At 41.6% G+C, this 15,312-nt stretch overlaps 1 protein-coding gene across 2 annotated transcripts in view; it reads left to right on the forward strand.

Annotated features, from left to right (window-relative positions):
• The first annotated feature begins 2,571 nt into the window (after window positions 1–2,571).
• The window catches only part of REXO1 (RNA exonuclease 1 homolog), a 44,742-nt gene continuing 32,001 nt past the window's right edge, over window positions 2,572–15,312 (forward strand). For both annotated transcript variants that reach the window (XM_063455889.1, XM_063455890.1), the window contains exon 1: window positions 2,572–2,775. In XM_063455889.1, coding sequence (XP_063311959.1) covers window positions 2,640–2,775 — 136 coding nt within the window. In that variant the 5' untranslated portion in view covers window positions 2,572–2,639. The remainder of the gene's footprint in view (window positions 2,776–15,312) is intronic.

Below are 15,312 nucleotides of genomic sequence, written 5' to 3' on the forward strand. Positions count from 1 at the left end.
GTCAGTTTAAAAGATTCTCTAGAGAGGTAGGGGGTAGACCGATCCATTTCTCCGAGGATCTTGTGCTATCCAGTATCCAGTCAGCATCATCTGAGTGGGAAACCTCAAAACCAGAGATTACCCTTTATCTGAGGAATCTTTACCAAGAATTTTTTTTAGTCAAATTGTCCAGAAAAGCTAGCCAAATAAGCAGCCTTATTCGATTTCATGGACTTGTCTGATACCAGTGTGGGAGAAGTCCCAAGAATTTTATTCCCAGTTATTCCTGGCTCCAAAGTTGCAAACAACTGGAGACCTATTCTGGATTTACGCGTGCTGAGCACTTATCTCCATGCAAGAAGAATCAAGATGGAATACTTGGCTTCTATTATTAGGGTGGTCCCACCAGGTGAGTCAATGGTGACCGTTGATCTCAAGGATGCCCATTTTCATATTCCTGTAATCCAGGATCATCAGAGTTGAGCTGCAATGTCTTCAAGGTTCTAATGGCCCTGATAGCAAAGATGAGTTTCAAACGAAATCCATATTTACATATTGTCAGGGTGTGCCGCATGAGTTACAGGAAAAGCCTCTGTGCGTGGGATGCATATAGGAAGGAAGATCCATGATGATATAATACAACTGTTTATTCAAACCAAACAATAACTGCAGTAAATTACAAAACAAAAAGAAAGAAAACAATCTATAGACTTCTTTCTGTATTTGAAGATCAAGGTAGCCTTCAAATAGTCTTTTTCGGTATTATGAATTTTATATATATGTTTTTTTCCCCACCAATCTTCATCCTATATTATGTATGTATTTACGTTTTTATTAAAACAGTAGATTTGATAGTTATGCACACGTTTGGAGACAATTAATTGAGCATGTTTGCACAGTATATACATGTATTATATATGTGCGTGTGTATATTTTGAGATACATCATGTTTTTATTGCATTTAGTATACCCATCGATATAAAATGTATTTTTATTTTTCTTCTTTTATATTTATATATATATATGATTTATATTTTATTTATATACATTATTGCTTGTTAGGATGAATATTAAAACACTAACATACATATGCATGGTTTTAAATATTTACTTATATTTGAGTTGAGATCGAATTTCATTTTATATATACACACCATATATTGGTGATAGATAGAACATTAAATTTAGATTTTTCTTAACCTCTGTATCAGTTATATGGAACTGTGGTTTTATCTATTTACCCATTCCAGATTTTAGCATAATAGGTCACTTTGAATAAGTGTATTGGCAATAAGTAATGTATTTTTTAATTAATTTTAGTTTGTAGTTCAATATCACATCTCAAATTTCTGTATTAAGTCTTAAGAGTATATTGTGAATCAAATGGTTAAAGGGATACTATAGTGCCAGGAATACAAAGCTGTACTCCTGGCACTATAGCACCTTAGGATTCCCCCTCCCTCATGCCTCCCCAGTTGGTGAATAAAGGGTTAAAAATCCTTTATTTACTTACCTGATCCCAGCACCGATGTCCCTCGGCGCTGGGACGCCTCTCCGTCTCCTCGGACATCCTGCGACGAGCGGGCGCTCATGCGGCACACACATTAGACCTCCCCATAGGAGAGCATTGAATCACTGCTTTCCTATGGGGGAAATAGATGACACTGGATGTCCTCTCGCAGAGCGCAAGGACGACCATCGTCAGTTACCAGACCAAAGGTTCGTTAAAAGCCAGGAAGCACCTCCAGTGACAGTCTGCTGGACAGCCACTGGAGGCAGACTTAGTGCTGCAATGTAAACACATTCGAAATATCCTTGAATATTTGTAACCTTTAGATTGAAATCTCACATGCTATCTAGCAAAGTACTCTGTATAAAACATCTTCAGGAATCTCCGCTCACGGGCAGGGCCCTCTTTGCCTTTTTGTACCGGTCTGTTTTATATTGCACTGTGTTCATATTGTACAGTACTGTCTTTTTCCAAATTGTACAGCGCTGTGGAATATGTTAGCGCTTTATAAATGCCAGTAATAGAGAATAAAAAGTTTTTGTTTTTTTAAAACCAAACAAAACAAAAAACAAAAAAAGTTATTTTATTTTTTTTACATTATTTTTATTTTTTTTTACAAATATCAATATAATCTGACAAGTAGCTTCTCTATGTAGATAATTGCTCAGTGATAAAACTAGGGAGGTCCCTGGCATGAAAATGGACAAATATCAAATATTTTACTGAAAAAGAGAGACTTTGCAGTGTGTGGCTTGTGCACCAATAACACTATGTATCAGTCCTCTTTATTTATGTCTGTACAATTATGTGGCTATTGCATAAAAGCAGGTTTATGGTAACGTGGAGAAGGAAAATCGAGTTAAAGATTTCTGAGGGAAAAAAATAGACGTATAGAGGGTTTTTTATTTTTTTAAATATATATATATATATATATATACACATACACACACTTAGCAGGAGGACTATTTAGAAGTGCCATCACACACTGAAGCCAGCCCCCCCTGCTCCTTGTGTACAGGCGTTCTCTCCGGGCAGCCTCTTATGAGGACCCCTCTAGGCCCCGCCTTAGCAACGCCCCTTGCGCTTGCTATATCCAATATGGCGGCTGCCCGGTTGTCACGGTGACCGGTCTCCGAGGGAGGGGGATAGGATGCTGAAGAGTACCGGCTATTTCCGGGCTATTGAGTGCCCGTTCGGGGAATGCTGCCGCCGGCCGTATTGCCATTTCAGACACCGAGGCAGGGGGCTGTGGGGGAGCAGCCCTGGAGAGGCCCGGACTGGGGCGGGTGAGAAACTTTGTTTACATTTCCGACATATTAAACATGGCGGCGGCCAGTGCGGCTGATGGACCTGGAGACACAGATTCCAACATTAATGGGGAGAGTGTGGGGTATGGTGACCTCAGGGCTCTCAGGGACCAGCACCATGCCATGTTTGTTTACATTTTCCTTGTGTGACACAATGAGCCCATTATGGGTGGTGTGTGTGTGTCTTTACACTTACTGGGTATGACACAATGAGCCCATTATTGGTGGTGTGTGGTGTTTTTATACAATTACTGGGTATGACACAATGAGCCCATTATTGGTGGTGTGTGTCTTTACACTTACTGGGTATGACACAATGAGCCCATTATTGGTGTGTGTGTGTGTCTTTACACTTACTGGGTATGACACAATGAGCCCATTATTGGTGGTGTGTGTGTCTTTACACTTACTGGGTATGACACAATGAGCCCATTATAGGTGGTGTGTGTCTTTACACTTACTGGGTATGACACAATGAGCCCATTATAGGTGGTGTGTGTGTCTTTACACTTACTGGGTATGACACAATGAGCCCATTATAGGTGGTGTGTGTGTCTTTACACTCACTGGGTATGACACAATGAGCCCATTATAGGTGGTGTGTGTGTGTGTCTTTACACTTACTGGGTATGACACAATGAGCCCATTATTGGTGGTGTGTGTGTCTTTACACTTACTGGGTATGAGACAATGAGCCCATTATTGGTGGTGTGTGTGTCTTTACACTTACTGGGTATGAGACAATGAGCCCATTATTGGTGGTGTGTGTGTCTTTACACTTACTGGGTATGAGACAATGAGCCCATTATTGGTGGTGTGTGTGTCTTTACACTTACTGGGTATGACACAATGAGCCCATTCTTGGTGTGTGTGTGGTGTGTTTTTATACAATTACTGGGTATGACACAATGAGCCCATTATTGGTGGTGTGTGTCTTTACACTTACTGGGTATGACACAATGAGCCCATTATTGGTGTGTGTGTGTCTTTACACTTACTGGGTATGACACAATGAGCCCATTATTGGTGGTGTGTGTGTCTTTACACTTACTGGGTATGACACAATGAGCCCATTATAGGTGGTGTGTGTCTTTACACTTACTGGGTATGACACAATGAGCCCATTATAGGTGGTGTGTGTGTCTTTACACTTACTGGGTATGACACAATGAGCCCATTATAGGTGGTGTGTGTGTCTTTACACTCACTGGGTATGACACAATGAGCCCATTATAGGTGGTGTGTGTGTGTGTGTGTCTTTACACTTACTGGGTATGACACAATGAGCCCATTATAGGTGGTGTGTGTGTGTGTGTGTGTGTCTTTACACTTACTGGGTATGACACAATGAGCCCATTATAGGTGGTGTGTGTGTGTGTGTGTCTTTACACTTACTGGGTATGACACAATGAGCCCATTATAGGTGGTGTGTGTGTGTGTCTTTACACTTACTGGGTATGACACAATGAGCCCATTATAGGTGGTGTGTGTGTGTCTTTACACTTACTGGGTATGACACAATGAGCCCATTATAGGTGGTGTGTGTGTCTTTACACTTACTGGGTATGACACAATGAGCCCATTATAGGTGGTGTGTGTGTCTTTACACTTACTGGGTATGACACAATGAGCCCATTATTGGTGGTGTGTGTGTCTTTACACTTACTGGGTATGACACAATGAGTCCATTATTGGTGTGTGTGTGTGTGTGTGGTGTGTTTTTATACAATTACTGGGTATGACACAATGAGCCCATTATTGGTGGTGTGTGTGTTTTTACACTTACTGGGTATGACACAATGATTCCATTATTGGTGGTGTGGTGTGTGTGTGGTGTTTTTATACAATTACTGGGTATGACACAATGAGCCCATTATTGGTTGTGTGGTGTATGTGTGTGTGTGTGTGGTGTTTTTATACAATTACTGGGTATGACACAATGAGCCCATTATTGGTTGTGTGGTGTATATGTGTGTGTGTGTGGTGTTTTTATACAATTACTGGGTATGACACAATGAGCCCATTATTGGTGGTGTGGTGTATGTGTGTGGTGGTTTTATACAATTACTGGGTATGACACAATGAGCCCATTATTTGTGTGTGTGATGTTTTTATACAATTACTCGGTATGACACAATGAGCCCGTTATTTGTGTGTGTGTGTGTGTGTGTGATGTTTTTATACAATTACTGGGTATCATTGATAAATAGGAATATGGGTTTCTGCCTTTTATTTTTTTTTTTTTATTTTTAGGTGCCTGTGTGTCAGGGATTTTGATTTATTTTTTAGAATGAAATTGTAACTAATGTGCCAGCTAACCTGTCATCACAGCTCCTTGTTGTTGTTTTTGCCTCAGTGCTTTTTTTTTTTTTTTTTGTAAGACATTTTAAATAATGCCCAGTTTTGAATATCACATTGGTAAAAGTTCTAAATAAAAAGTTCTGCAGGTTTTTTGTTTTTTTTTTAGCTTCATTGTCAATTATTTATATAGCGCCATCAAATTCCGTACCGCTGTACAATTATGTGGTTATTGCATAAAAGCAGGTTTATGGTAACGTGGAGAAGGAAAATCGAGTTAAAGATTTCTGAGGGAAAAAATAGACGTATAGAGGTTTTTTTTTTTTTTTTTTCATTTACATACTGGAACATAAGGGGAAGGTCATTATTGAAAATGACCATATACATCTTCAGTAAGCAGTTGTTGGGCACCCCATACAGACCTGTGTGTGTTCTCCTACCCCTAGTGCTCTAATAGGTACATGATTCTATGAAGTGTTTATATCAGGACTTTAATGTAGAGAAGCAGGGTACGTCCTTGCTGCTCAAAATAATAGACCATAAGACAAGTCGGTGCAATTGGCTGTATGTTCTATACAGCAAAAGTATTATACTGTGGGTATTATTGATATTTTAACTTCCATGTTTCTCAGTTTGGTTGAGGATCCTAGCCATTGTAGCAGAACAGCTGGACGTTCGGTAGTGTAACTGTAATCTAGCTCAGGGACAGATTCGGCACTGCAGCCCGGTATTCCTCAATTGAGATCTTCAAGCTTGATAATCTGTGTTAAATCATATGCTTCTGCTAGGGAAGCATTATGGACACGTGACGCATGCGCAGCAATTGCCACGACCCTTTAATCCATTGCTTCTCTATGACAAACATCCAATGGATTCTCTGGTCCGTCTCTGGCATCAGTATATTTCATGTTCTGACATCAATTAGGTTCAGTATTTGAATCTGTTTCAGTCTGAAACCTGTATTGGCTGGATATTGCAAACTATGAATAGTGCCCTTTCTTAGACGAGGCACTGTTTTTGGTTGCAAGGCTGCAGGGGCAGCATCTGTGCGCCACAATTTTTCCATTAACCCCTTAAGGACACATGACGTGTGTGACACGTCATGATTCCATTTTATTCCAGAAGTTTGGTCCTTAAGGGGTTAAAGGACCACTCTAGGCACCCAGACCACTTCAGCTTAATGAAGTGGTCTGGGTTCCAGGTCCCTCTAGGATTAACCCTCTTTTTTTTTTATAAACATAGCAGTTTCAGAGAAACTGCTATGTTTATAATAGGGTTAATCCAGCCTCCAAATCCTCTAGTGGCTGTCTCATTGACAGCCGCTAGAGGCGCTTGCGTGATTCTCACTGTGAAAATCACAGTGAGAACACGCAAGCGTCCATAGGAAAGCATTGTAAATGCTTTCCTATGAGACCGGCTAAATGCGCGCGCAGCTCTTGCCGCGCATGCGCATTCAGCCGAAAGGGAGGATTGGAGGCGGAGAGGAGGAGGAGAGCTCCCCGCCAGGCGCTGAAATAAAGGTAAGTTTTAACCCTTTCCTCTCCCCCAGAGCCTGGCGGGAGGGGGTCCCTGAGGGTGGGGGCACCCTCAGGGCACCATAGTGCCAGGAAAATGAGTGTGTTTTCCTGGCACTATAGTGGTCCTTTAAGATTAAGTTATTTTAGTACCTAAACCATTCCCTATACGACAACGATGTTTGTTAGAGGGGGGAAAAATTAGTAGACAAGTGGAAAGGTAGATTCCTAGATGTTGTAGAAGATAAAGTCCCATAATACTTTGCCAACCTTTATCTTGCTTAAAGATGAAATGGTCACTCCAAGCTTCATAACCACTGCAACCCACTGTTTAGGATGTTAGGAGTAGACTGGTGTCATTCCTTGGTAGTTGGGCATGCCATTTTGCAATGATTTGCATCTTTTCTTATTTGGGGCCCAACTTCTGTAGGTCTGTCAATCTTGCCACTCATTTATTGGCTGAGAGTGCTCAGCAGTCACTCTCGACCAGTAAAGGAGTGTCAAGATGAGCAATTGTGCTGAATTTTTATTTTTTGTAAATTTTTATTGGTTATAGACATTGTATACATTGTAGAGGAATAATAGCAAACCGTATAAAAAAAAGCGTTCCATCAAGTCCTCTTTAAGTATCACAACAGGTCAGTGTGTTTAAAATATATAAATACTTGAGAATACAATATAAAATATAGGAATTGTCTTTTAAGCAATAAAGTTTGGTCTCTAAATATTTTATTAAATATAAATATAGACATATAAAACCTTAATAATCCATTACAATAATTTATAGCAGGTACTAAAGTATATGCTTGCAATATCAAATAGAATAACATACCCTCTTGAACATGTCAACTTCTCCAAAATCTCTCCTCTGTGTCCTAATATTAGTAAGTACACATTTATACCTTAGATTTTCAATTAGGTCATGTTAGGACCTACCTCAACTTGGAAAAGATACAAGGCCATGAGCTTTAAATGACACAGCCTCTACTTGGTCATTTGACAAGGGAACATCTTAATCAGTCTATTGTCATGACCTAGACATCTTATCTATGTTTAGACTAAAACTTAAAGGGACACTATAGTCACCCAGACCACTTCAGCTCAATGAAGTGGTCTGGGTGCCAGGTCCCTCAGGTTTTAACCCTTCACATGTAAACATGGCAGTTTCAGAGAAACTGCTATGTTTACGTAGCAGGGTTATTCCAACCTCTAGTGGCTGTCTTCCTGACAGGGCTAGAGGCGCTTCTGCGACGTTGGATGCGAAATTCGCATCCAATGTGCAGAACGTCCATAGGAAAGCATTAAGAAATGCTTTCCTATGGATTGTTAGAATGCGCGCGCGGCTCTTGCCATGCATGTGCATTCCGTTTCACTCGGGAGCTGACATCGGCTGGGGAGGCGAGGTCACCAGCGCCGACGGAGCCCGGCGCTGGATTAATGTAAGTAACTGAAGGGGTTAAACCTGGTGACCTCGCCAAGGGAGGGGGGCCCTGAGGGTGAGGGTTCCCCAAGGATGACATAGTGTCAGGAAAATGAGTTTGTTTTCCTGACACTATAGTGATCCCTTTAAGGGTATACAAAACATGGGAAATTCACTGACTTGTTGTTTTATTATTATTATTATGTTTATAATTATGTTATTATTCATATAGCGCCATCAAATTCCGCAGCGCTTTACAATGGGTGGACGAACAGACATGTAGTTGTAACCAGACAAGTTGGACACAGGAACAGAGGGGTTGAGGGCCCTGCTCAGTGAGCTTACATGCTAGAGGGAGTGGGGTAAAGTGACAGAAAGTTAAGGGCAGTATTAGACTAGTGACAGTTGCAAGAGAGGAATCAGTCGGGAGCTATTAAGTTTAATGGATACGCTTTTATGAAGAAGTGGGGTTTTTAATGATTTATTTGAAGGAGTGCAGACTGGGTGAGCATCTAACGGAATGGGAAGCGAGTTTAGACCTAGGACAAAATGGTGCCTTAAAATCTAAACATCCTATTCACTTAATATGGGTACGAGGTCATTTTATTAAAATTTTAATTTTCTGTTTCTAACAAATTGTCAGTTTGCAGAATCTCATTCTAAAAAGGTATTTAATATTTGCATATGCCCATAACAGAATAAAACGAGGCATCTGATCAGTGTGATCATATTCTCATACACACATATAATCACAGACAAGCACAGCATCCCCTATATCTGTGTTTGGGAGAGCTGGAGGGGATCCTGTTGCTGGAGTTCAGTGGGGCTGCTGGGTTCACTGTGTTTTTCCTGCACAGCTCCCATCCTCACTTTGTAGTGATGCTGATGTCAGGGGACTTCACATATCCGCTGCGGACACACTATAGTGTGCAGGAGGAACTGCCGCTTCATCCCCCCACCAGTATATTCTGCTGGTATAACGTCTGAAGGCCGGCGGCGTGCACGTCTGTCCATTGTGAGGTGTCACTCTGTGATGCTGCTCCTCTTAAATTTTTAGAAGAAACATTTTTTACACCTACAGCAGTTGCAGCCCCCAGCTGAGCCCAGCTTCAATGGCCCACCAGAAAATTTCATAGTCTCCTGGTGTGCCAGTCCAGTCCTGGTATTGAGGAAGGAGATCCAAGGGGACCCAAATAGATATGTATACTTTACAAACATGACCCATGGAAATCCTCCATCTCTCTAATGCTCTCCATCTTGCGGATCCACTTTTCTATACAGGAAATGTTATCTGTTTTCCAATAGCAAGCAATTAAGGCCTTAGCAGTATTTAGTAAATGAGGGAGAGTGTGAGCATATTTAGAGTTTGCCACTGATAATGGGGTGACGTGGAGCAAACCAGCTTCGGGAGTGAGAGACGACTTAACCCTCGTAATGGTCGTTACATGGGTGGTTAAAGTTGACTAATAGGGGCTTACTTTTTCACACAACCGCCAAATATGTGCCCTTGTGCCTTGTGCGTCACGGCAGCGCCAGCATCTGTCTGGATAGGAGGGAGAAATACCATGTAAAATTTAAAAATTTTGTGGATATAGATGCCATCTGGACAATAATTTATAGTTGACTAATTGCATGTTGGCATCCAATGAGGAAATTTGAGTAACTTTTTTTTCTCTTCCCAATCCCCATCAGTGAGGGAGGACCCCAATTCTTTGGACCACACGCGCAATTGAATGGATAATTTCTGAGAAGATTCCGCTTCTCTCTAAAGTTCTGAGATGTAACGAGTAACCTATTTCAGAGCAAAGTATAACCTTTCAAACTGGGTGCATTGTAAGGTTTAAAGACATGAGCTGGAAATATTGGAATTGTGCCATTGCTGAATGGTGTGAAGTTAGTTCTGTGCACAGAATTCATATTAGCCAGCCCGGAACACTAGCTGTGATAGCATCCTCTGATTGTCCAGTACAATGCTATATTGTGCCATAGCTTGCTCCAACTTACTATAGGTGTCTATGATTGTCCCTTTAGATCATAGAAACATAGAAACATAGAATGTGACGGCAGATAAGAACCATTCGGCCCATCTAGTCTGCCCAGTTTTCTAAATACTTTCATTAGTCCCTGGCCTTATCTTATAGTTAGGATAGCCTTATGCCTATCCCACGCATGCTTAAACTCCTTTACTGTGTTAACCTCTACCACTTCAGCTGGAAGGCTATTCCATGCATCCACTACCCTCTCAGTAAAGTAATACTTCCTGATATTATTTTTAAACCTTTGTCCCTCTAATTTAAGACTATGTCCTCTTGTTGTGGTAGTTTTTCTTCTTTTAAATATAGTCTCCTCCTTTACTGTGTTGATTCCCTTTATGTATTTAAATGTTTCTATCATATCCCCCCTGTCTCATCAGAAATTAAATAAAAATATAGAGAGGGATATAAACTACAGTACTGTATTTTGTTACTTATTTACAAGATACTGTACTAATATATCTAATAGACCAAAAGGTAGTATAGTGTGGAACTAATTTCAAAAAGTTTTTGACGTTAACACTCAGAAGGATGTATGGTGATTCACACAAAAGGATTAAAGGGGCGCTATAGGCACCCAGACCACTTCATCTCTTTAAAGTAGTCTGGGTGCACTGTCCATCTCCATCTAAGCCCTGCAATGTCAAACATTGTCTCCCAGACAGCCACTAGAGGCGCTTCCTGACTTTTCTGGGCGTGAAATGATGCTTTGCTTGAGGGCATCCAGCATCTTCATATCCCTATAGGAAAGCACTGATTTAATGCTTTCCTATGGGAAAGGCTCAATGTGCTCGCCGCAAATGTGCATTAGCTTCTCCCCTATTACTGACATTGGAGGAGACGGAGCAGGACCGTGGGACCTCTGCACTGGAAAAAGGTGTGTAAAGCGCTTTTTTAAAATTTTATTAAATTTTATTTTTTTTAAATACTTTCAACACCTGAGGGGGAGACAATAACTTTATGGCAGATGCACACTAAAGTATACAGTTGTGTATTCCTAATACTATTGTGTGTTTCTTTAAGGTATTCTAATTATAAAACTACAGACGCAATTGTGGTTTAAAAGGTGACTGCACTTTGAGGTTACTCTAAGGACCAGCTGGATGGCCTATATCATCAGAATAATCAATATAAAAAGTTCATTATAACATAATCAGAGCTCAAAGTTTAATTCTAACTAGTTACTTATAATTGTAAACCACCTCCTGCAATGATCAAAGATACTAGTCTCTTTTGGTTTTGCCTCCAGTTTCCCCTGGCTACCTCCAACGTATTTTATGTTTTTTATTTTTTTTATTTTAAATTCTTTATTTTATTGCGCATGGAATGACAGCAAGCGTGCAGCGCCACGACAGCTGCTGCAAGCGGATTCATATACATTACAAATCGTGACAGGTTAAACAGCGTAGTTTTTTTATGAAGATAACAAGCTATATAAGACATTCGTGGTAAATGTGTGCATGTTAAGAGTGATCTCGCTCAATGTTATAGTGAGGTATCTACAGATGTGTCGGTTCTCGCTTGGGCGATTACATATGATTTCGCGGGATATGCTGCATTGTGGTTGCCATGGTTTGTGCTTTGCTAGTGTGGCAGCATTTCCTATGTGAGTATGTGGCTTAAGCAGTGTAGTAGCTGGTCTATGAGTAATATAGTTAACTCTGGTTTGCAACGCTAGTAACTTAGACAGACTAGAGCTATTAAAACTATTAACGCTATTAAAACATATAGTGACATTCAAGCTAGGTCTTATAAGATTGTCTTAGCAAATTTGGTGTTGTCAACAGTTTAAAACAATATATATGCAATGACAAACATGAAATTGGTCAAGTGTTACAAGTATACATCGCTAGTTATGTGAACAGGCTAGAACATTTTCTAGAATAACATTCAAGCTGGGGTAAGGTATATCGCTTCAAGAATATAGGGACATGGTTGATCTAACTGTACCAGCAATAAAAAAAAAGCAGGCAATAGTCGCTTAACAGCTGGTGCATTGCAAAATATAAGTTCAGGTACTGTTAGAGATTAGTCGCTTATTGTGTTTAACTATGTTTGGTCTATCTGTGCTAACGCTAGAAAGAACAGGCAGTAACCGCTTAATGGCTAGTACAGTGCAAAACATAAGACATAAGACTGTTAAAGATTATTCAAACATTTTTGTAGTTATATGATCGGGTCTATAAAGGTACATGGTGTAAGCTTATATGATTGAGTATGCGGTCGTGGGGAGGGAGGGTGCGTGCACCACCGCTTTGGGCCCAATCTGGGGGCTTAGTTATGCAGTCCTGAAATCCCTCAACCTATGCCTGTTACGGGCATCGATAGCAGATACTTGCTGTGTCCATGTAAAGCTCGCTGCTCAGTGTGGCCCCCTGGTTTAGTTCCATCTGTGGTGTGTCTGCGTGAGGCGTCCTCCTGTACAGCCACGTGGTGCTCAGCCATCTTAGTTGTGATTAGGTGATGTGGCTGCAGGGATGGCTCGTTGATCCAGCTGCAGTGTGTCTGGGAGCGAGTGCGTGGGTTCCGGCAGCTTGGCACCATGGTCCGCCATGACGGGTCTTGGCGCTTTCGTGGCCGCTTAGAGGGCCTGTTGGCTTGGGGTGGGTATCTGTAATGGCGTCTGCGGGTCACAGGGCGGATCCATAAGGCGATTGTTCTGGCTGCTTGGGTGCTGGACACTCCACGGTGACGAAGTAGCGTCCAGAGGCCCTTACAGAGCTTGTCAAAGCCCTCCATGCAGCGAGCTGGTAGTGTGGCGTGTGCGCCCGCCTGGACTCCTGCTGGGCGTCCATCTTGTGTGTACCGTGGTGGACTAGCCGGCGATGTAGCCAGGGGACTGATCAGCTTGCCTGGTCTCTCTGCCCAATGGGGACCGGGATATCCCCCACCGGTCCAAAGGAGGGGGGGGGGGTCAGAGACCTGCTTGGTTGCTTTGGGGGTCCGGTGTCGGCGAGAGTGGCCGCCTCTCCCTGGCTCCGGCAGCTGTAGGCCGCGTTCGGTGTCCTGCTTTTATAGCTCCTACGGGCTCCAAAAAGGCATCTATCGGTTCAGGGGTGCACCCTGGCTGGTCTGCGGGCTATTTGGCCCTCGTTTATGCCTCCCTTTCAGCCCGTCGAGCAGGAGCTCGTGTCCCCTGCTTCTGCTCCACTCGGCGGCCCCCGTATTTTATGTTTTAACCCCATGTCTACCTTCTAGATTTATCTATTGTTTGTATACAAGGGGACAGTTTCTGTGCTAAAAACAAGCCTTTTTAATAAAGCTCACATACGTAAAGGACCACTATAGGCACCCAGACCACTTCAGCTTAATGAAGTGGTCTGGGTGCCAGGTCCATCTAGGTTTAACCCTGCCTGCTGTAGTGAGAAGATGCCAGCTTCAATAGGAAAGCATTGAGGATGCTTTCCTATGAGACTGGCTGAATGCGCGCGGCTCTTGCTGCGCATGCGCATTCAGCCGATGACGGCAGAAGGAGATTCCCCATCGCCAAGGGAGCCCGGCGCTGAAAAAAAAGGTAGGAATTTAACCCCTTCCTCACCCTAAAGCCTGGCGGGATGGGGACTCAAGGACTCTATAGAGCCAGGAAAACGAGTATGTTTGTTTTCCTGGCACTATAGTGGTCCTTTAAGTTTTTAAACACTACTTTGGAGGTCTTCTATGGATATTTACAGCTGTAAATTAGTACTGGAGTAGCCTTATAAGGCTAGTACTTATTTATTTTTTGCACTTGAGATGTGTGTTCTGTGATCATACTGTGTATTTAGAGTGTATTATCATTTCATTTACTATAAGATACTAACTACACTATTCCAGACTCCACTTATCCACCTAGTGGTGGATTAGGTGAAATTCTTTAACTGTATAGGGTTAAGCCATTTGGACATAACTGAAGTTTCCTACTGGTGAATAGATCATAAGAAGTAAACTTCTTGGGTATCTTATTTTGTGCCACTTGTTGTCTGTGACTGCACAACACTGTCTGTAATGTGTGTCTGTCTGTGATTGTACAGCATAGCCTGTAATTTGTGTCTGTGATTGTATAACATGGCCTGTAATGTGTGTCTGTGATTGTACAGCAGGGGGGGGGGGGGGGGGGGGGGGAGGGGGGGAGGAGTCATTTTCGTCCAAGAGCATCCTGAAGTTTCGGTTTTGGCCCTGAATTTTTTTTATTTTGGTGCATCCCAAGTTTTACACCAATATTGGGTCCTTGTTTGCATTTCTTTCTTTTCTTGGCTGTCGTATAGTAAACGAGTTGTTTTCTTGTGCTCCGGTCTCTGCATATCTTTGGCTGCCGGGCAAGTAACATGTACAGTATATTTGTAAAAAGTATCCCCCCCTCCCCCATGTTATTCAAGTAATAGAATATTTAACTTTTCATTTATCCATTTTATCTACAACATTTGCCAGATTTGTTGGTTATTTTTACAGAGGCGTTGTAAAAATGACTATTTCATAAAGATAGAATATTTATGAAATACCGATATTGACTGTGTTTTAATTTTACTGATATTCCAACACAGTCAAGAGATATCTGGAGACAAAGTAAGGACTATTTTGTCTCAGTATATTTCCCAAGCCACTTGACGGAGTTACCACCGTCTAGAAGAGTAAACCCACCACTTTATATTTGGAGGTTCTCGCAGGATCCTTCGTAGACCTCAATTCTCTACTCTCGGGGATATCGTCTCCTGGCTTTGAAGCGGAACCGCTGGAATAAGATGGCAGCACTCATGAGTAACAGGTTTAGGTAAGTAAAACTCGTCCTCTTCCCCCACCTCCAACCACTGGACCCCCGGTGGTGATGTCACAGTTTCCAGACTGTGACAGTGGAGCGTTTACATTTTTTTTTTTTCTTCTTTTTTTTTTTCTTTTAAACACTCATTTCATTTTGGAGGAGGGGGGGGGGGGGGGGGGAATTTCCCAGACCCTTTCCCACTACTGTAGAAAGTTCAGATTTGCATTCTGATACTGCCCCTGAGTAACAAAATGTTGCATTTATAGACTTTTGCCTGTTTTTGAGAAGTTGTAATGTTTAAATTACAGACATCCCAGTTTCAGTTTTCGAATTTCCAATTTCCACTGATAAACTGTGATCATTTTAACCTTTAACCCCAACTGCACTATATCCCAGTCAGTGCCTACTTGAAAAAAAAAAAGAAAAAAAAAATCTTAACTTTCATATAGATATTAAAATTTAATATGTCCTATTACTTAAGAGAGCCTAGATTTCTAGTTTATTATAGATAAACAG

The sequence above is a fragment of the Pelobates fuscus genome, chromosome 5 (genome assembly GCF_036172605.1).
Source record: "Pelobates fuscus isolate aPelFus1 chromosome 5, aPelFus1.pri, whole genome shotgun sequence".
In the NCBI taxonomy this organism is placed as follows: domain Eukaryota; kingdom Metazoa; phylum Chordata; class Amphibia; order Anura; family Pelobatidae; genus Pelobates; species Pelobates fuscus.